At 40.7% G+C, this 23,010-nt stretch overlaps 1 protein-coding gene across 4 annotated transcripts in view; it reads right to left on the bottom strand.

Annotated features, from left to right (window-relative positions):
* Positions 1 to 23,010, bottom strand: part of sorcs2 (sortilin-related VPS10 domain containing receptor 2) — a 627,727-nt gene that overhangs the window by 510,694 nt on the left and 94,023 nt on the right. For all 4 annotated transcript variants that reach the window (XM_087978909.1, XM_043698404.2, XM_043698411.2 and 1 more), the window contains exon 2: positions 15,505 to 15,572. In XM_087978909.1, coding sequence (XP_087835035.1) covers positions 15,505 to 15,572 — 68 coding nt within the window. The remainder of the gene's footprint in view (positions 1 to 15,504; positions 15,573 to 23,010) is intronic.

Raw genomic sequence — 23,010 nt, 5'->3', positions numbered from 1 at the left:
GGTGCATTATACAGCAAACCATTTGGCACAAGACCATTTAACAGCTATATTAGGCAAGATAACCAAAAGCTTGACCAAAGACATTTTAAGCATCTTGAAGGAAAAATGGTAGAGTGGCTTAGAGGGGGTATTCCAGAGTTTAGGGTAAAAACAGTTGACAGCACAGTTACCATTGGTGAAGCAATTAAAAGTAAGAGCACCAATAGGCCAGAATTAAAGGTGCACAGACATCACAGAGAGTAGCAAGACCAAAAGGAGATTATGAATTAGGGGAGGAGCAAGATCATGGATGAAATCAAAAACAAAGCTTAGAACTTTGAAGTTCAGACATGGCTTAACTATGAGATGGTGTAGGTCAACAGGCACAGGGTAAAGGTGAAAGGAATTAATATAAATAAGGACATGGGCATCAGAGTTTTGGATGTCCTCAAATTTATGCAAGGTACAATGTGGTAGGCTGGCCAAGAGTATATTGGAGTAGAAAGTGAGGTCTGCAGATGCTGGAGATCAGAGTTGAAAATGTGTTGCTGGAAAAGTGCAGCAGGTCAGGCAGCATCCAGGGAACAGGAGAATCGACGTTACTGAAGAAGGGCTTATGCCCGAAACATCGATTCTCCTGTTCCCTGGATGCTGCCTGACCTGCTGCGCTTTTCCAGCAACACATTTTCAGTATATTGGAGTAGTCAAGTCTAGAGATATCAAAAGGATAGTTGATGATTTCCTAACAGATGAGCTAAACGAAGGGCAGGCTCAAGCATTAATATGGAGATAGAAACAGGCCATCATGGCGAATAAGTGGCCAGAAACTCATCTCTAAGTCAAATGCTAACATTGTGAGTCAATAGTTGCCAGATGGGAGATGGAAGATAGAGTCAGCAGTTAGGGCACAGAGTTTGGTGGTTAAGTTGTGAATGAGGCTATTCATGGTGCTAGTAGCTGAAGCTACTGGAAAAGCCAGAAGTGCCAAATGGATAATTAAAGTCAGCATCCTCAGCATCACAGATGTCATGTTGTAGTGTTATGAACCAAACCAAATCCCCTCAAAATATAATAAAAAGATAACCTAGAATCCAACGCTTTCTTATTTTTAAAGGCAACTGTAGGGTGTTGTGTACTGGATACAATTCAATTGGTCAAACTACCAGGCTTGAAGCAAATCACACTTTATTCTTAACACTGCAGTTAAAATACAAACAAAAGAAAGAAGAATTGGAATAACCTAATTCTATTGGAAAATGTAACAGAATAATAGATTATTTCACTACTAAACAGCAACTGTTCCAATATTGTCTCACATGCAATTCTCCAATCCAGGAGGAAAGACATCAAGAGACTCTGAGAAAGAGAAAGAACTCATGCATTTTGCTATAACAGGAAGAGATGTATAACAGCTTCCAAACTGCAAGTTACTGGAAGTTAAACTGCCATGGGTGTCTAAGGAAATAAGAGAGGCTATCAAATTAAAAGGGAAGACATACAAAGTTGCCAAGATCAGCAGGAAACTAGAAACTTCATAGCTCTTTTAGCCACAAAAAGAGTTTTAAAGAAAAGTTATTTAGAATATGAGACAAAACAGCACAGAATACAAAGATAGATAGCAAACGTTTCTATAAATATATAAAACAAAAAAGAGTGGCTAAAGTAAATATTGGTCCTCTACAGGATGAGAAGGGGCATTTAGTTGTGGGATATGATGAAATGGCCAAGACATTGAATAGATATATTGTGTTGGTCTTCATAGTGAAGGACACGAATAACATGCCAGTAATTGACAAAGAGACGAAGGTAGGTGAAGACCTGGAACCAATTATTATTACCAAGAGGTACTATTGGGCAAGCTAATGGACAAGTCTCCTGGCCCTAATCGAATGCATCCCAAAGAGATGACAGGAGAAATAGCAAGTGCACTTGTGGTAATTTTCCAAAATTTGCTGGCAGTTCCAACAGATTGGAAAACAGCTAATGTGACGTCACTGTTTAAACAGGGCAGTAGATAAAAATGGGGAATTATAGACCAGTTAGCTTAACTTCTGCAGTGGGAAAATGCTTGAGTCTATTATCAAGGAAGAAATAGCAAGGCATTCTAGACAGAAATTGTCCTGTTAGGCAGACGCAGCTTGGGTTCAAGAAGGGCAGGTCACGCATAGCTAATCTTTTGGAATTCTATGAAGACATTATGAGCAAGGACGACAACAGGGACCCAATGAATGTGGTGTACCTAGATTTCCAAAAGGCCTTTGACAAGGTGCCACACAAGAGGCTGCTTCATAAGATAAAAATGCATGACATTACAGGTAAAGTATTAGCACGGACAAAGGATTGGTTGACTAACAGGAAGCAAAGAGTGGGGATAAATGAGTGCTATTCTGGTTGGCAATCAGTAACTAGTGGTGTGTCTGAGGGATCAGTGTTGGGACCAAAATTATTCACTATTTATATAGATGACTGGGAGTTGGGGACCATGTGTCAAAGTTTGTAGATGACACTAAGATGAGAGTAAAGCGTGCAGAGGGCTGTGAAACCTTACAGAGGAACATAGGTACTTTATGTGAGTGGGCAAAAGAATACAATGTTAATAAATGTGAAGTCATCCGTTTCAGTTGGAGTAGCAGTAAAAAGGACAATTACTTGAATGGTAAAAGTTGCAGAGTACTGCTATGCAGAGGGACCTGGGTGTCCTTGTGCATAAATCACAGAATGTTGGTCTGCAGGTCCAACAAGTAATTAGAAAAGGCAAATAGAATTTTGTCCTTCATTGCTAAAGGAATGGAGTTTAAAAGCATGGGGGTTATGATACAGCTGTACAGGGTAGTGGCAAGGCCATACCTGGAGTACTATGTGCAGGTTTGGTCTCCTTACTTGAGAATGGATATACTGGCATTACAGGGAGTGCAGAAGAGGTTCACTAGATTGATTCCCGAGTTGAGGGGGTTGATTTATGAAGAGAGACTGAGTAGGCTGGGCTTGTATTTATTGAAATTTAGAAGATTGTGGGGGGGGGGATCTTATAGAAACATATAAAATTATTAAGAGTATAAATAAGATAGAAATAGAGAGGATGTTTCCAATGGCAGGTGAAACTAGGAGCCTCAAAATTAGGGGGAGCAGATTTAGGACTGAATTGAGAAGGAACTTCTTCACCCAAAGGGTTGTAAATCTATGGAATTCCCTGCCTAGTGGAGTAATTGACACTACTTCAGTCAACATTTTTACAGCTAAGATAGAGGTTTTTTTAACAGTAAAGGAATTAAGAGTTATGGTGAGAGGCAGGTAAATGGAGCTGAGTCCACGAAAAGACGAGCCATGATCTTATTTAATGGTGGAGCAGGCTCGAAGGGCCAGGTGGCCTACCCCTGCTCCTCATTCTTACGCTCTAAAATTTTGGTTCCATGGGAGCATGACCCCACCCCTTCATGCTGCTTCTGTTGTTCCAACATTTTTTTTTAAAATGCCTCACAAGCTGTTTACTTTATTAACTTGGAACAGACTGCTCATAACCTCTGTCGCAACTCTCTTCATAAAAAAATCCTGGACAAAATACATCTCTTAAAGCCACAGTTAGAAGAAAGAGCTGAGAGGACTGGACTCTGCAAAGGCTAGGATTCTAACAACATCATGACCGTAGTACTGAAAACATGTACTCCAGGACTAACTATGCCTCTAACCGAGCTGTTCAACTACAACAATAACATTAGCATCTGCCCAATAACATGGAATATTGCTTAGGCATGCCCTAAGATGATAAGCAACAGGAACAAGTTAGGTTGTTCAATCCTTTGATGCTGCTCCAATAGGATCATGGCTGATCTGACACTCCTCAAATCCACTTTTCTACCCTTTCCTCACAACTTATGATTCCCCTGTGATCAAGAGTCTATCTCAGCTTTAAATATGCACAAGACCTCTGCCCTACAGCTCTCTGTGAAAAGGAGTTCCAAAGGCTAAAAACAGAGAAGAAATTCCTCTTCATCTCAGTCTTCATTGGCACCCCTTTATTCTGAGACTGCGTCCTTTGGTCCTAGACTCCCCCATGAGGGGAAACATCCTCTCAGCATTTACTCTGTCAAGCCCCTTAAGAATTCTATGTTTCAAAGAGATCACCTCTCATTCTTCTAAACTCCAGTGAGTATAGTCCCAACCTGTTTAGCTTTTGCTCACAGGACACTTCCTGCACACCAGTTATCATCCTAGTTAACCCTCTGAGCTGCCTCCAATGAAATTATATCTTTCCTTAAATAAGGGACCAAAACTGCTCACAATACTCTAGATGTGGTCTCACCAGCACTTTGTACAACGGCAGTAGAACATAGAACATAGAACAGTACAGCACAGAACAGGCCCTTCAGATGTTGTGCCGACCACTGATCCTCATGTATGCACCCTCAAATTTCTGTGACCATATGCATGTCCAGTAGTCTCTTAAATGTCTCCAATGACCTTGCTTCCACAACTGCTGCTGGCAACGCATTCCATGCTCTCACAACTCTCTGTGTAAAGAACCCGCCTCTGACATCCCCCTCTATACTTTCCTTCAACCAGCTTAAAACTATGACCCCACCTGTTACTCATTTCTGCCCTGGGAAATAGTCTCTGGTTATCGACTTTATCTATGCCTCTCATTATCTTGTATACCTCAATTAGGTCCCCTCTCCTCCTCCTTTTCTCCAATGAAAAAAGTCCGAGCTCAGTCAACCTCTCTTCGTAAGATAAGCCCTCCAGTCCAGGCAGCATCCTGGTAAACCTCCTCTGAACCCTCTCCAAAGCATCCACATCTTTCATATAATAGGGAGACCAGAACTGGACACAGTATTCCAAGTGCGGTCTAACCAAAGTTTTATAGAGCTGCAACAAGATCTCACGACTCTTAAACTCAATCCCCCTGTTAATGAAAGCCAAAACACCATATGCTTTCTTAACAACCCTGTCCACTTGGGTGGCCATTTTAAGGGATCTATGTACCTGTTCCTCCACACTGCCAAGAATCCTATCCTTAATCCTGTACTCAGCTTTCAAATTCGACCCTCCAAAATGCATCACCTCGCATTTATCCAGGTTGAACTCCATCTGCCACCTCTCAGCCCATCTCTGCATCCTGTCAATGTCCCGCTGCAGCCTACAAAAGCTCTCCAGACTGTCAACGACAGCTCAACCTTTGTGTCGTCTGCAAACTTGCTGACCCATCCTTCAATCCCCTCATCCAAGTCATTAATAAAAATTACAAACAATAGAGGCCCAAGGACAGAGCCCAGTGGAACACCACTCACCACAGACTTCCAGGCAGAATATTTTCCTTCTACTACCACTCGCTGTCTTCTGTTGGCCAGCCAATTCTGTATCCACACAGCTATGTTCCCCTGTACCCCATTCCTCCTGACCTTCTGAATGAGCCTACCATGGGGAACCTTATCAAATGCCTTGCTGAAGTCCATATACACCACATCCACAGCTTGACCCTCATCAACTTTTCTAGTCACATCCTCAAAGAACTCGATAAGGTTTGTGAGGCATGACCTGCCCCTCACAAAACCGTGTTGACTGCATTTAATCAAGCCATGCTCTTCCAGATGGTCATAAATCCTATACCTCAGAATCCTTTCTAACACCTTGCAGACGACAGACTGAGACTTACTGGTCTGTAATTGCCGGGGATTTCCCTATTTCCTTTCTTGAAGAGAGGAATTACATTTGCCTCTCTCCAGTCCTCAGGTACGACTCCAGTGGAGAGCGAGGATGCAAAGATCTTCGCAAGTGGCGAAGCAATTGCATTTCTCGTTTCCCAAAGCAGCAGAGGACAAATTTGGTCCGGGCCTGGCAACTTGTCAATCTTAATGTTTGACAAAGTTTTCAGCACATCAGCTTCCTCTACCTCTATCTATTCCAGCATGCACACCCGCTCTTCAAAGGTTTCATTCACTACCAAGTTCGTTTCTTCACCACTTCAAATCATTTGAAATAAGGGCCAACATTCCATTAGACCTCCTCATTACTTACTGCATCTACACACTAGCTTTCTCTGTTTCATGTACAAATACCCCCAAGTCTCTGTGCTGCAGCTGTCTGTGCTTTCTCTCCATTTAAATAATATTCTGTTCATTTGTTCTCTCTTTTAAAATGACCAATTTCACTCCATTTGCCAAATTTTTACAACTTACTTAACCTATCAATATCTGTCTATAAACTATTTGTAATCTTCACAAAACTTGCCTTTCCACCTATTTTTGTGCTATCTGCCAAATTTGGCAACAGTACATTCGCTTCATTCCTCCATGTCATTAATATGTCTACAAACAAGATAAATCCAATCAAACAATTAACAGTCTACTCTCAATCAACAACAAAGTAATGGAAGGTTTCTGCGGCAATGATATCAAGCAGCACTTACTCACCAATAACCTGCACGTCGGCCTGCTCTGATTTCCTCAGGACCACTTAGCTTCAGAACTCATTAAAGCCTTAATCCAAAAATGGGTAAAAGGACTGAATTACAATGGTCACATGAAATTACCTGCTCTTGACATCAAAACACCAAAAGTCTAAGTCTGGTATGTAAGAGTCTCAGTAAAACTGAAGTCTATGGAAACCAGGGAAGAAACTCTCTGCGAGTTCGAGCCATACCTGGCACAAAGGAAAATGTTTGTGGTTGCTGGAGATCAATCATCTCACCCCCAGAATATTAACTATTTCAGGCACTCCTCTGGGTAGTGTCCTAGTTTCAACCATCTTCAGCTAGTTCCCCAGTGATTTTCCTTCCCAAATAAGGTCAGATATAGGGACATTTGTTGATGATTGCACAATATTCAGCACCGTAAAAAATAGGAACAGGAGGCTCTTCAGCCTCTTCAGCCTACTCTACCATTCAATAGGATGATGGCTATTCCAATACTCTTCACATCAACATTCCTGCCCTTTCCCCTTAACCCTCGATTCCCTTACTGATCAAGAATTTATCTATCTCAGCCTGATGTAGAGCTGTAGGGGCAGAAACCTTGTGTATCTGTGGAAAGAAGTTCCAAAGGCTCTCAAGCCTCAGGAAAAAAACTCCTCATCTTAGTCTTCAATTGGCACCCCTTTATTCTGAAACTGTGCCCTCTGGCCTTAGACTCTCCCATGAGGGGAAACATCCTCTCAGCATTTACTGTCAAGCCTCTTAAGAATCTTATACGCTTCAACTAGACAGCTTTCATTCTTCTGTACTCGAATGAGTCAATTCTCAACCTGTTTAATCTTTGCTCATTAAATAAACCTTCCATACCAGGAATCATCCTCGTGAACCTTCTCTGGACTGCCTGAAACAAAATGACATCTTTCCTTAAATAAGGGGACCAAAACTGCATTCAGTACTCCAGATGTGATCTCATTAGCACCTTTATCCACTTTTAATAAGATTTCCATATTCTTATACTTCATCCACTTGAAATAACATTTCACTAGCCTTCCTGATTACCTGCTGCACCCATATGCTAACTTTCTACATTTTATGTACAAGTAACCCCAAGTCCCTTTGTCAAAGAATCATACAGCATAGAAATAGGCCCTCCGGCCTACCGTGTCTCTGCGGGCCAACTAATATTAAACTGCACCCATCTCATTTGCCTGCTTTTGGTCCACAGTCTACTGTGACCTGGCATTTGAAGTACCCATCCAGATGCTTCTTGAATGTTGCAAGGCTGCCTGCCTCCACCACTTCTTTTGTGTTGCAGCTTTCTGCAGTTTGTTGATATTTAATAATACAGTTCTTTAGTTCTCCCTTACAAAATGAACAACTTCACATTTTCCCACATTTTTGGTCAACATTTTGCCCACTTATTTAATCTAGCAATATCTATCTGTAAATTTTTTGTATCCCTCTTGCACCTTGCCTTTCCACCTATTTTTTGCACCGTCTGCAACTTTGCTTGCAGTACATTCACTTCCTTCTTCCAAGTCATTAACCTATATGGCAAACAACTGCAGTCCCAGCACTGATCCCTATGGAACTCCACTGGTCACAGATCGTCAACCTGAAAAAGAATCTTATTCCCACTTGCTGTTTCCTGCCTAGCCAATATACTACCTCTGAGGTAAAAACAATGACTGCAGATGCTGGAAACCAGATTCTGGATCAGTGGTGTTGGAAGAGCACAGCAATTCAGGCAGCATCCGAGGACAGGCAAAATCGACGTTTCGGGCAAAAGCCCTTCATCAGGAATAAAGGCAGAGAGCCTGAAGCATGGAGAGATAAGCTAGAGGAGGGTGGGGGTGGGGATAGAGTAGCATAGAGTACAATAGGTCAGTGGGGGCTGTAGTAGCGGGTTTGTTTCAGGACATGGTTGAAGAGCTTCAGGGCAGAGGAGGTGACCTGGGAGTTGCAGTGGGAGAGAGACTCCCTGAGATTCTTGTAGAGAGAGGAGGAAAACTTCTTCAAGGCAGGCATCCTTGCAAGAGGATTCGCAGTAGGGTTAAAATCAACTAGGTAAAAACAATGACTGCAGATGCTGGAAACCAGATTCTGGATCAGTGGTGCTGGAAGAGCACAGCAATTCAGGCAGCATCCGAGGACAGGCAAAATCGACGTTTCGGGCAAAAGCCCTTCATCAGGAATAAAGGCAGAGAGCCTGAAGCGTGGAGAGATAAGCTAGAGGAGGGTGGGGATGGGGATAGAGAGAGGAGGAAAACTTCTTCAAGGCAGGCATCCTTGCAAGAGGATTCGCAGTAGGGTTAAAATCAACGAGGTAAAAACAATATACTACCTCTATCCATGCGAATATACCACCTCCAACATTTTGGGCTCCTACCTTATGGCTTACCTTTTTGTGAGGTTCATGACACGGCCAGCACAGGTCATAACTCATCAGAAACTGAAGTCAACTCCAAACGCAACAAGACCTCAATAATATTCAGGCTGGGAGTGATAAGTGGCTAGGAATTCCCATGCCACACTGTACCAGACAATGAGCATCTCCACCACGAGAGAACCTATTAACTATTCATCTCTCTTGCTCGTCAATGGTATTTCCATTACTGAATCCCCCACTATTGTCATCCTGGTGGTTGCAACTGACTTCACTGGATCAGCCACATAAATACTGTGGCTATTATAGGTCAGACTCCAGGAATTTAGTATCGAGTAACTCATCCCCGAATTCCAAATCCTTCCACATGTACAAGATACAATCAAACAGTACAAAAGAGGCCCTCTGACTGACTTGAATCTGCACTGACGAAAACTACTCTAAATCTATACTAGTCCCATTTTCTAGTACTTGGCTCACTGACAAGTCAAGAGGGTGATGGAATATTTTTCAATTAGCTGGGCGAATGTAGCTGCAACAACGCTCAATGCTCAACACCATCACAGCCTGCTTTATTTACATCCCTATCTTCAACCTTCACTCACTTTACCACATGCAGTATATGGCAGCAGTGTGTACCATCTACAAGATGCATTGCATCAATTCACAAAGGCTCCTTCAACAGCTCCTTCCAAATCCACAGCCACAACAACAAGGGCGGCAAATGCAGGGGATGACCACTATCTATGTGTTCCCCTCAATGTCACAGATCAACCTGGCTTGGAAATATATCACTTTTCCTCACTGTGACCAAGTTAAAATCCTGCAACTTCCTTCCTATAAACATTATAAATAAACATCTGATGGACTGCAGTGGTTAAAAAACACAGCCATCAACCACATTCTCAAGGGCAATTAACAATTGGTTGCAAATGTTGTCCTTGCCAGTGCTTACTAAGTCCATGTAGAAATAAAAGGATAGAGGCAGACTCCTTTCCTTCATGAATAATACCAAAATGATTGGACTTCTTATTAATAGTTTAGCAACTTTAAAAGGTAATATTATTTTCCTGGTGTCAGCTTTCAAATTCCCAGATTCGTCACATGGATGCATTTTAGTAAAAGCTGGAGGAGGGAGAAATAAATTGGTTATACTAATAGAATTGAACAAAATAGAGTGGAATGAGACTCAGTTGGAGGATAAGTATAACACATAATCACAGGGCAAACAAACACAAAGAAGGCTTGAGAAACTCAGTAAGTCTGGAGCATCTGTGAAAAGGGAAACCAAGTAAATGTTTTGAATCCCAGACTGACTCTTCTTCAGAACAACTGGGCAGAGTGGTTTGTTTCTGAGCTGTAAATATTCCGAGATCTGAATATCCAAGCTGCTAATCTAGTACCATTTTCTGAGAGGGAGATTCACAACAGGAAAACTATGCAAACACAAGATTTACCAATAAATCAGTCATAAATGAGGTTTTAATGCAACTGCTCATGTTTGAACTTGGTGCATGCCCAGATAGTGTGAAAGGAACTTAGTGAATAAAGCTGGGTGTCTTCCCAAAAGTCAGTCAGCTGTCCCACAGCTAGATTTAAAATGGCAAAATTAAGTATCACTAACTCAAGCTGTTTGCAATTGTTATTCCTGGCAAATTGTTCTGAGACAGCAGGCACAATTTCAGGAAGCCTTGACTGTCTCCAATGGCAAGTGGATAATCTCATCTGCAGCACATCCATCAGCAGCCTCTGTAGCAGACAGTGAGTTTAACCTACCAGAACATTACTCATCTCACAACCACCCTTTATTTCCAGGAATAACTAAAGGTTGTTTATCTGACAAAGAAAGAAAAGGGACTTTAATTGGGAAGAGTTTTATAATAAGAGAAGTTTACATTGTCCTGATAAAGTCTAAAAATCCACAGGTACCCTTGTGATTATTTTAAATAACAGGGTACACGTCACGGCATTACAAATGGAAATCAAAAAGGAGTTCTAAGTTTTGTCCTGAAGAAGGGTCTCCCATTTATCAAATTTTGACTCCAGCATTTAGCAAGACATACAGACACTTCTGAATCAGAAATCCTCCAACAAATTGGTGCTATTTTAAAAAAACACAAAAATTGCTTTTTCTACATTTTTCCCCCTGTCTTATGATGCACAGACAGTCATTTGCTTAGATTTTGAAGGAACTCAATCAGCATCAAGACAAGCACCTAATTGATAATCTGATCAGATTTACTGTGCAGGGTTAAACCTTTCCCCATCCTCAACCTAATCCACTACACCAGTTCTATCCAGTGATGCGAAATGCAATAATCTGGACGTTTGTTTACTTAAAATTAAAGCCTTCAAGTGGCAGATCAATCTGTGCCATGCTTTGTGGCCAGAGGATTTCTCCCAAGCCACATTCTAAACAATTTTTACTGGGAGATTGAACAGTACATTCACACTCACAGAACTATTACAATTGGAAGTGGATTCAAGACAGCACACAACAGCTGCTCTGCAAAATTGCCTCTAAGTGTGTTCACCTCTTCAATTTGCTGACAGCTAATTATTACTCTGTACAGACAGTTAGATACATTTTCCACTTCAATGCTTAGAACGAAAATGGGGTGGGTTCTACTTTAGGTGGTCGACTATTTATCTGTCAGTTTACCACCAGGCAATGAAAATTAAAATTTGCCCCCATGTTTGCTTGCAAGAATTAAGGGTAATTTTGAACAGGGATTAAATTTTTAAAAGGAACAGCTGTCACTCACACATCCCTCCTGATTTTACACAAGTATAATGGGCTGAATGAAACAGATTTCTAATTATTAAGGGGAATAAGTGTTATGGAGATAAATCTGGAGAGTGGAATTGGGGATTACTATTGAGGATGATTTCATTGTATAGCAAATGGACTTGTTGGGCTGAATGCCCTGCTTCTACTCCTACTTCTTATGATCTTTTGGTTATGGATTGTGTGTTATTACAACGCTGTTATGTATAAAGAGCATGTAATCTCCTTTGTATGCACATATTACATAAATGTGTTTACAAATAGAGTAACTCTTCTTGCATGTTCTCCAATGGCATAATGCTTCCTCCAAAGCTTTTTACCAAAATATTAAAATAAAAAATTAAAACTTGCACAAGTGGACATCCCTGTGCCCTACTGACGTGATCTCATTACGGATGGTAGTACATGTAGATAGCTCAAGATACAAACATGGAGCAAAACTCTTAGCAAGTTGTGATTTGAAATGCTCTGCCTAATCAAACAGAAACAGGTTCAATACGATTTTCAAAGGAAAACTAGATAAAGACTTGTAAAGGAAATATTTGGACAGCTATGTCTCACGAGCTTGATTGAGTTTTTGGAAGAAGTAACAAAGAGGATTCATGAGAGCAGACCGGTAGCCGTGATCCATATGGACTTCAGTAAGGCGTTCAACAAGGTTCCTCACGGTGGACTCGTTAGCAAGGTTAGATCTCATGGAATACAGGGAGATCTAGCCATTTAGATACAGAACTGGCTTGAAGGTAGAAGACAGAGGATGGTAGTGCAGGGTTGCTTTTCAGACTGGAGGCCTGCAACCAGTGGTGTGCCACAAGGATTGGCGCTGGGTCTACTGCTTTTTGTCATTTATATAAATGATTTGGATGTAAACATAGGAGGTACAGTTAGTAAGTTTGCAGATACACCAAAATTGGAGGTGTAGTGGACAGTGAAGGAGGTTACCTCCAAGTACAACAGAATCTCGATCGGACGGGCCAGTGGACTAAGGAGTGGCGGATAGAGTTTAATTTAGATAAATGTGAGGTGCTCCATTTTCGAAAAGCAAATCAGAGCAGGACTTATACACTTAATGGTAAGGTCCTAGGGAGTGTTGCTGAACAAAGAGACCTTGGAGTGCAGGTTCATATCTCCTTGAAAGTAGAGTCGCAGGTAGATAGGATAGTGAAGAAAGCTTTTGGTATGCATTCCTTTATTGGTCAGAGCATTGAGTATAGGAGTTGGGAGATCATGTTGCAGCTGTACAGGAAATTGGTTAGGCCACTTTTGGAATATCGCATGCAATTCTGGTCTCCTCTCTAACGGAAGGATGTTGTAAAATTTGAAAGGGTTCAGAAAAGATTTATAAGGATGTTGCCAGGGTTGGAGGATTTGAGCTGTAGGGAGAGGTTGAATAGGCTGGGGCTGTTTTCCCTGGAGTGTCAGAGGCTGAGAGATGACCTCATAGAAGTTTATAAAATCAAGAAAGGCATGGATATGATAACAAGACAAAATTTGTTTTCCAGGGGTGAGGGAGCCCATAACTAGAGAGCACAGGTTTAGGGTGATAGAGGAAAGATATAAAAGGGACCTAAGCGGCAACGTTTTCACGCAGAGCATGGTGCGTGTATGGAATGAACTGTCAGAGGAAATAGTGGAGGCTGGTACAATTACAGCATTTAAAAGTCTTCTGGATGTGTATATGAATAGGAAGGGTTTAGAGGGATATGCTGGCAAATGGGACAAAATTAAGTTAAGATATATAGACGACATGGATGAGTTGGACTGAAGGGTCTGTTTTGTTGTTGTACATCTCTTTGACTCCAAGGGAGAAGAGCTGAGAAGAAATATTTCTTTCAGAGCACCAACAGAGTCAACAAAGGTGACTGCTCATGTGCTGTATGATTCTATAAACATCAGCCGGGCATAAGTGCAGTCAGATTGGCTGCCCATTGGGCACCATGCCCATTTTTCCACTTCATTCTTCAAGGTAATAGAAAACTGGGACTGGTGTATGGATTGTTTCAAATCAATATTCCATCCTTAACCATTTTTATGTTATGAGGTCACAGTGATAACCATCTCTTTCCATATTTCTGGAGGAGCAGAATAGCTTTATTAGTTTTCGAAGCCTGGCAATGCATTTTAGAACTATTTACAATGGCAGTGTGAAAAAATACTCACATGATAAGCCTTACAGATGTGTCACTCTGCTGCCGCATGTCTGACACTGGCAGTCACAATCTAATAGTGGTGCTAACAAGTAATGAAGGTATCATTGCTCATTCGAGAAAGTTTGATATGGACCCCTGAGATGAGATATAATGCTTGATCTGAAGAGGCAACAATTGTGTCTCCAGCCATGGGATAGGCCGAGAGGCACTCTTCCAGTACAGACCCATGAAGTACAGACCAGTAGAAAAGATACAACTACCAGGAGCAGAGGGACTGTCCTGACTATAATGGCTTTAATATGAACAAGGAGATTTAAGAGCAGTTTCTTTTGACAGCACTGTCTTATCATTTGGTTCTGGTTATGACTGAACTCTACCTGTAAACTGAGGCCTAAAAAGTGGTTTTTAATTGCTTCCTTGTAAGGACCTTCCTACAATGGCAGCAAAGACCCACCCTCAGAAACATTCATTCTCAACCCTCTAACAGCTTGCTGTCACAACTAACAATGCAGAGATGGTTAAAGGGGTTCTTTTTTTCATTTGAACTTCACAAGATTGTTCATTTGATGACTTTGCCAGTTCAGCTACAAATGATGTGATGGTGACTCCACAGGAGAAGGGCTCATGCCCGAAACGTCGATTCTCCTGCTCCTTGGCTGCGTTTTTCCAGCAACACATTTTCGGCTCTGATCTCCAGCATCTGCAGTCCTCACTTTCGCTTAAAATCCCCTACAGCCAAACCCCAATATGACTGGATCAGAGTTATGTGAAACAAGCACAGTGGTTAAATGCACCTTTCCTGGAAGTTTCAACCTGAAGCAGCCAGCAAAAACCTAGCTTGCAAGTGTTGGCCATCTGACTGGAAGTAATTCCATCATGTGGTTCACAATGCAGATTGGTGTTAACTGATCCAATAATAGTACCCTTTTTTTGAGTCACAACATTGTTGCTTTAAGTCCCTTTCCCAAGAGTGTAGGAGGTGGCATTTTTCAGATAAGACCGTCTACTTTTTCAGGCTGACATAAAAGATGTCATGCAATATCTAAAGAAAAGTGGAGACTCCTCCTCCAAATCCATACTTGATCCTTAATCACATTCAGCTATTACAGCATTTTTCTATTTGAAAGGTATATGCACGTTGGCTGTCACTATCACTAAATTATAAAATGACAAAGCTTTAAAAAATACCTCAATAGCAGTTGGGAATAGTGGAATATCCTTTAGTCATAAAGGACACTATACAAATGCAGATATTTTGATTTTGTTACAAACAGAATTTTGCCATTGGCAGAAATGTGTTTATATAAAGGCAGCACATAATTGAAGTGTCGGGATGTCATGTATCGACACTGCTGAATGATGAAGTGCTCATTCCCGTGTCAGACAGTTTATGGAAATCCAGTCACAAACTAAGAAGGAATGGAAGCAGGGAGTCGATTTCCATGGAGTAATGTCAACAATCACTGACAGAGATGAATAAGACTTCTCACGTGACCTATCAGCTGGTTTACAAGTTGAAAGGGTAATCTCATACAATTTTTGTTTTGGAAAATCCTACACATAATGAGCAAAATTATTATTACTCTATCAGTGGATTCAAATCCTATAATCCCTAGTAGGATCTTTTCCAATAAAAATATGGAAATGCACATCTTTAATATTAAAGCAAGCAAATAACAGATTCTGAGCCATGCTCCCACCCATCTGTTCTTATTGTCATTACTGAAATCTCCTCACTTGCAAATTGGCAAGTTTATTTTTGCTGGCATTTCTATGTAAATAAAAAGTGACTCACCGCCACAAAGAACTTTCCAGAACCTTCCCCATATCTGAATGGAAGAGCTTAGTAAGAATCAGGATCACCTGCAAAGCACATTGGAAATGCAAAGTGAGCGCATTGCACAGTAAATGAAAATAATGCATCATCTAATTTGCACCAACATTCGTAAAATTAATCTGATTACATTTAGAAAGCAAACAAGTTTGAGTAAAGATTACAACATTTCACAGTTAAAAACTGACATTCAACTAGATAGGCAAAGATGGTCATAGGATCAAAGGTTAACCTTTATGTGGGCATTGAGCAAGGGCGAAGTTGAACTTGATTGTAATGCCTTCCCCATGCTTCATTAACCTGCTGAATCCAAAATCCCAACATTGTATAATATAGGTTAATCACTAAATCTGCGCTAAATGGATATTTTTCAATCAACCTATTGCAGACCTTTGGTCAGGCAAGACTTGAAGCCATGCCTGCTGGCTCAGACGTAGGGACACTACACTACAACAGCCCAAATCTGCACTATATGGAAAACCTGGTTTAATTTCATCTGCTCAGTCTCCATACTTTTCAACATTTCTAACTCTCAATCAACTCTTTAATCCCCTTGTAACCAGATTTATTGGTTATGCTCAACAGTGGTTTGCAGCAGAAACCTCCAGAGTCGAGCAACCAGCCGTGCACTGTAAGATCAGTTTTACAAACCTCTTTAAATCATTTTCTGATTATCTTCAATTACTGCCTCATCACTTAAGGCAATCAGCAGAAGCAAACTGGGCTGGAATGCGAGGTTAGCTAATCTCAGTGAATGTAACAATATCATGAACTTCTGCTTTAGACCCCACTGAGTAACTAGCATCCCAGGTTCAGAGGTAAAAAGGAGGCTCATTATTTTAAATTTCATTGATGTGCTTTCACAGCACAATGGGTATCTCCTGAACACCAACCAGAGAAGTGTCTTCTGTTACATCATGGTTTCGATGTGATCATTTGCTAACTTTCTTTAGCCAGTGTGGGTATTGATATTATACATTAAAACAAATCAAGAAATACACTTTTTGCATTTGTACTTTTTCCATCGCCAAATTTGGTATTTTGAACCTCAGAGAGCAATGGTGCTATCTCACACTGGTACTGGTTCAGAGACAAGCCATAAACAAACTGTCCCACTAAGTCAGCACAAAATCTGCCCCCTCTGCTGTCCCTAAACACCAATCGCAACCTGTGGATAATTCCTTAGTGTTTGGATGAGACATTCTGTAGTGTAACATTAGAAATTTTGATGTTACTCCCTAATCAGTACTAAAGAAAACAGGTGAACAGGTCAATATCATTCCTGTTTATTCAATCTATCAATTGATAAGAAAGTTGTTATTTTTGTCCATGTAACAAATGTAACAATAACAAATGTAACAATAACAATGCTTCAAAGCATGTGAAACACACTGGGATGCTATGTGAAAGTGAATCATTTGATCTTCATATCATCCCGAGTAACTATTCTTCATATTTCAATTTTACAGAGAGCAGGCTGATCGACTACAGGGAATTTGCATACATCTGAGGCCAATATTCCACAACTTGACATCGATGCATGTGCATTTCAAACAAGGTAGCTGGACAGCAAATTTGTGTAAGGAACATGAGCTATTTTCTCCATGTAAATCACAGCACTGAACTAATTATAGTAATCCCGCCATCACCCAGCTGAGGCCAGCACCAATTGGAGGTCAGCTTTTGAACCTTGATGATCTGTTAATTTAGGACACCCTGAGGACTGCAAATGCTGGAGATCAGAGTTGAGAGTGTGCTCCTGCTCCTCGGATGCTGCCTGACCTGCTGTGCTTTTCCAGAACCACACTCTTGGTCTGTTAATTTAACCCACTTTTCTAATCAACCCATTCAGAGATGTTATTACACACCTCTGAAGCAGATGGGACGTGAACCCAGGACTGCCCAGTCAAGGGTAGGGATACTAACACTGCACCACAAGAGAGCTCCCCTAACATGCAACTCCACATACAGTTGCCCAAAGCTGGAATCGAAGCCAGGTTCATGGCGCTGTGAGGCAGCAGTGCTGACGACTGAGCCACCTAGCCACTCTGCTTGTCTGTTAAGCTCAGTCTCTTCATTGGATTAATGTGCAGAATCATTCGGGGAGCCCATTATCAAGATTTAGTTGGTTCAAGAATCATTTGTAACAGCAGCAAATGCAGTTTGCAAAACCACAATGACAGTGGCAATGATGCCAGCACACACCTGCCTGTAAACAAAGTTGATAAAGAGATTTTACCATGGTGACAAAATTCTTTTCAAGCCGATTTATTTTAGTAATATGAAATGGGAGAATTAAGAGAGTCAGTGTTAAATTGTTACTGTAACAGCATGAGAGTTGCATCTAAAGGCAAAATTAATAATGTGTTTACACCATTCAAGGGATACTGTGGATTAAAAACAAAGTTGTCACAATCTGGATCACCTTGTCCAATAGTTTCAGGATACATGTCCGACGCAGAAGAAACCTGTGTTGTGCCAGACAATAGCAAAACTAGTTTACTTCTACTTTTTCACAGGGGAAAGCATCTATCAAATTCACTTAAGTGCCATTTTTACATCACAAAGTTTTTATCAGAAACTGTTTCTCAAATAGTGCATAGCATGTGTGGAATGATTATTGCCAAACCAGAGAAGTGGTAGGGAGAAGAACTGTTATCACTATGATAAAGGTTTTCAAACAGGCTCAACAGACTATAAGTGAGTCTCTAAATGCTAGGAAATAAAATCAGGACATGACTGATTAAAGTATCAATCTTGAAAGGAACTTACAAATTTGGCAGGGTGTAGAAAAAAGGTGCAGTAATGAATCAACCATCCATAATAGATTCTGTCCTATTTTACTTTCCATTGACTTCATTATGGAACTGAGTCACGCAGACCAAGAAGATACCAGGTTTGATCCCTTCTCTGTGCTTTGTCAGCTGATTTTAGGTTGTTTTTTTTAAACCAACCTGTTCAGAGATTATGATACGCGAATATGGAGCAAGTGGGACTTGAACTCGGGTCTCCAGGCTTAGAGGTAGAAACACGATCACTGTTCCACAAGTGCCCCCAGCTAAGTTTTGTCTATTTTTCTAAACAACCTCTTCAGGGATGTTATTACACACCTCTGGAGCAGGTGGGACATGAAATCAGATGTCTCTGTCCAAGGGTAGGGACACCACCACTGCACCACAAGAGCCTTTCAGGTGAGTTTAGCTGTGGAGTTTGTAATTGATTTCAGTTGGCCTAAATAAAAGAAGAGATAATCAGCCAAGGCTCTTGATCATTGTAAAGTGACTCTTGAAAACAGAGCATGATTGGGTCCAGCTCTAATACCCACATGGTCAAACAGACCTTTGTCTTGGCTTTTATAAAAAAATGGCTTGGGCAAAGTACTGAATTCCAGTTAGCACCTGCAGGTTATATTTCAGTACCTGAAGAGATACAAAGGAATAAATAATTTGATTGTAGAAGTAGAAGACACACAGATTTTGGAAGTTTTTAGGCATTTGAAAGGGTTAACAAATGCTGAAGGAAAAAAAGGATGTTGGCCATAATCCCCAGCCTACCTCCATATGGCCCTGACAGCTGAAACAGGTTTGGATTTTCTTTTTAATCTGTCACGATCACGATTACAAAGCGAGAAAGAAGGAAAACCATTTTGATTAGCAGCTTGGGTTTAAACCGCTGTCACATATAAAACCTCTTTTGCAAAGTTGGCAAGACTGTGTGAGTATTACACATCTTTTCAAAACTGAAGAATACTATTAGACAGAAGTTTGCAAACACGACATGCATTTTAATTTGTCAGAATGAATAGCAGCTGTTGCTAAGCATTTGTTAAATTGGTTAGCAGTTATCTCTTTTACTGTGTAACATTTTTCCCATCTCTGCATCACTTCAGCCCATATCATGATACATAGTCACTAAGTCAAGATTAAAGGGAGGCAGAGATGGTTTGATAACCTACAATGCAATAGAATGTAGTGTGTTGACTGAAGATCTAGGGATCGTTTCTCACAATGACTTTTTTTTCTAGTTACCAGCATTATTTTCCAGGACAGCCTAACATTATTTTTTAGAATCCCTGAACACTATGGGCAATTTAGCATGGCCAATTCACCTAACCTGCACATCTCTGGATTGTGGGAGGAAACCCATGCAGACACGGGGAGATTGTGCAAACTCCACACACAGTTGCTCAAGGCTGGAATTGAACCCGAGTCCCTGGCGCTGTGAGGCAGCAGTGCTAACCACTCAACCACTGTGCAGACATTAACCTGTAAGAGGCATAGATTGGTTGTGCCTCACGATGTTGCACATAACTGTGCTCCATTCTGAATTCCTTTCCCCAAAAGTGATCTAATCTATATCCATCGCTTAGTCAGATCCACAATCTCCTCCTTCCATCCAACTGCTCCTTATCCATTCTTTTCTTTAGTTCTTACAGATTTATGTTTCCGGGTTGTCACAATTTTCCATTAATATCTATGAATATTCATTCCTAATGAAATAAAGAATCCCTCTTTTATTCTCATTGTGCAGTGCATGTGTTTTAATCATCTGTTGCATAGGAATTAATATGCTCGTGTTGCTACATTTATATACTAGACTAAAAGTGCTAAAAATACTACTTGGTCTGCCAGCATTGTCCAGAGAAACATTTTAGATTATGACCTCTCATCAAAACCAGGAAAGTTTAGGAATGTTGGTGAAATGCAGGTGTGTGGTAAAAGAACAAAAAAGTTTGTGATCAGGTAGAAGATGGAAGACATGAAGTGACATAAAGGTTGATGGAGTTGAGCCAAAGGGAATGGTAATGGATAGATGAAACAACAAAATGTGGGTCCAAAAGAGGTGCAATAGTGAACAGTTGCTGTCAGAGAACAACCAATAGTACAGCACAGGAACAAACCCTTCGGCCCATCAAGACAGCACCTGTACATGATGCCTTTCAAAACCCTTTTGGCTCCACGCAATTTGTATCCCTCTATTAATATATACACACACCCTGGAATAAGGTTAAGGTTAGGCAAGTTCATAACAAGACGAAAGTAGAACCAGAGAAGATGAATTCAAAACATTTTTAATTTTAAACTGCTCTCAACATCTGATAGTCAGGCAAAAGCACTAGTAATATTTAAAATTCATCTGGATTTTATAATGGAAATAGTTGCTTGTCCAACATTCAATCTTAAAGAACCATAATTTAGTCCAGCCAAATATCATGAAAGGTTGAAGCCTTTATCTTCAAACACAAATTCTGTACTCTTGCCACAAAATCTATTCCCCTTCCTGGCAACAATCTCAGGCTGAACCAGATAAATACAAACTTGCTATTCAATTTCAACCTGAGCTGAGCCTCTACATATTCTCCACATAAAATAGTACTTCCTGGATGACTTAATTATTGCGCCTGCTGGATCTGGATTGTGCCACAGGAGGAAATAGTTTATCTGTATCTCCTCAATCAAAATGTTTATCACTTTAAAATACAATGATGAACTTCAGCCAAATGGCTTTTCCTTGTTCCTGGATTCTCTTTTATGGCCAGACACCACATTTAATGAGATAAAGAATAAATGAAAAAGACCATGGGATGACAGCATCCTGATGTTCTTTACAAATACCAGATGTTGAACATTTACTCCTCAGTTTAATGTAGGGCTCTGCCATCAGTTAGTTGAAGCAAATCAGAGGCCTTTCTGAATGACCAGGGTTGAACAGAAACTGAAGCCACATACTTGGAAAGGCCCAAGTATGTATAAAAGATTTTAGCAGCACTATCCCATTCACAAGTTGCACACCCAGTTTTTCAATGTGTCCTATCTATCTGAATGCATTTGTGGTGCACATTGGAAATGCACGCAACATGCCATCTTAGTCTTGGTTTCAGTGTTTTGATAAGTCAGCATTTTTTGACTTCCTGACTACATCTTGAAGTTCTTTCAAAGTGTTTATTTTTAAATTCATTGGACGGGGGCATTGTTGTGTAGGCCAACATTTATTGTTCATCCCTAATTGCCCAGAGGGAGGGAGTTAAGAGTCAACCACATTGCCATGGGACTAGAATCACATGTAGACCAGGTAAGGATGGCAGTTTCCTTCCCTAAAGGACATTAGTGAACCAGATGGGTTTTTCCCTCGACAATCTGCAATGGATTCATGGTCATCAAACCAGACTACTCACAGCATTGCCTGAGTGTCTGGGATTTACAGTCGAGTGATAATACCATGAGGCGAATGCTTCCTATGTTGAATAGCTATTCCTCCAAAGGAAGAATTGGGTTTGAAACACATCTAAATTAGGCAAAATATGAAACAGTGCTGAACTTTGTCCCCATTCTTGGTAGAAGTTGAAATATTAAAAATAAACAAGTTGTCTAACTTTTCAAGATGCTGAGATTTATATGCCAATGGTGTGGGAAAATTAGGTGCATTTTGCTGAATTTCCAGTAAGTTGCTTCTTCCTTAAATAGAACTAGATATGTTACAAAGGTTGTAGAGAAAAGTAAGGGTGGGGGTTGCCAAGCTTGCAACTGTACAGGATTGTTGTCTGGTTTCTTTCCCTAATTGACAGTGAGTGGGATCGACGATTGGTGAATCGTGCTTTCCTCTGGCCCTATTCACTCCAAAAGGCAGAACTATAATGAAGTGCCTTCTAGTTCTGCCAATTTACCGCTCATGTGATATCTGTTCCAATTCCTAGCAAACAGAAGCTAGGCTGAAGCAGGCTAGAATAAATGGCTTTCAAAAAGGTGCTATTTTCTTCCCTGCCTCTATTTTTGGTTCTGCCCACTTGACTACTGTAGGTTCATGCTCTCTCTCCATCCCTCACCCACCATTAACCACAATTATATAAGTCAAAAACAAGCCATTTCCAGCAATAATTAAAGGGGAGTCTCAAGTATAGGTGGATGGAACTTTGGAGACATGTTTTTGGCAGTTGCTTGTGGGTTTTCCACCTCAATTAATTTGAAAACTTTGTTAGTTGCTCTGTAGGTTGCACACTCCTGCTGACCTCTGTTCCACAGGCCTGCTTCTTTCTGTTCTTGAAGAGAGATACACGCCTAGTTTCTAAGCCTTGTATATGGACCCACAATTTTTTTTTAATGGCAAAATGATTCATTGTAATAATATGGAAATCAGTCACTAATGCTCTCAATAGCAGTCCTGGTGCGAATGCATTATCTCCTTCTATATCCACAGGTCAGTGCAACCAACAAAATGAATATCTCATGAGAGGTGGGATTCAACAAGTTGTTCAGAACTCCCCATTTCAGCAGTAGACCTATAGGCACCAAGGATTGAGTGATGCTGACAGGATTACAGACACTGCAATACTGTAGTAGTGATGTAAACCAATTACTAAAGCAACCTTTAGTCTGCATCAATTGCTTGCATTGTTAACAACGACAAGAGTCTGTACAGACTTCCTGCAACTTCGATAAACTAATAAACTAATGAGATTGTTAACTTTGG

Source organism: Chiloscyllium plagiosum, unplaced genomic scaffold (genome assembly GCF_037043375.1).
Source record: "Chiloscyllium plagiosum isolate Xiang-an unplaced genomic scaffold, Cpla_swu_hap1 HiC_scaffold_1, whole genome shotgun sequence".
In the NCBI taxonomy this organism is placed as follows: domain Eukaryota; kingdom Metazoa; phylum Chordata; class Chondrichthyes; order Orectolobiformes; family Hemiscylliidae; genus Chiloscyllium; species Chiloscyllium plagiosum.
The sequence above is the reverse complement of the archived record's forward strand: the minus strand, read 5'-3'. Positions and strand labels throughout refer to the sequence as shown.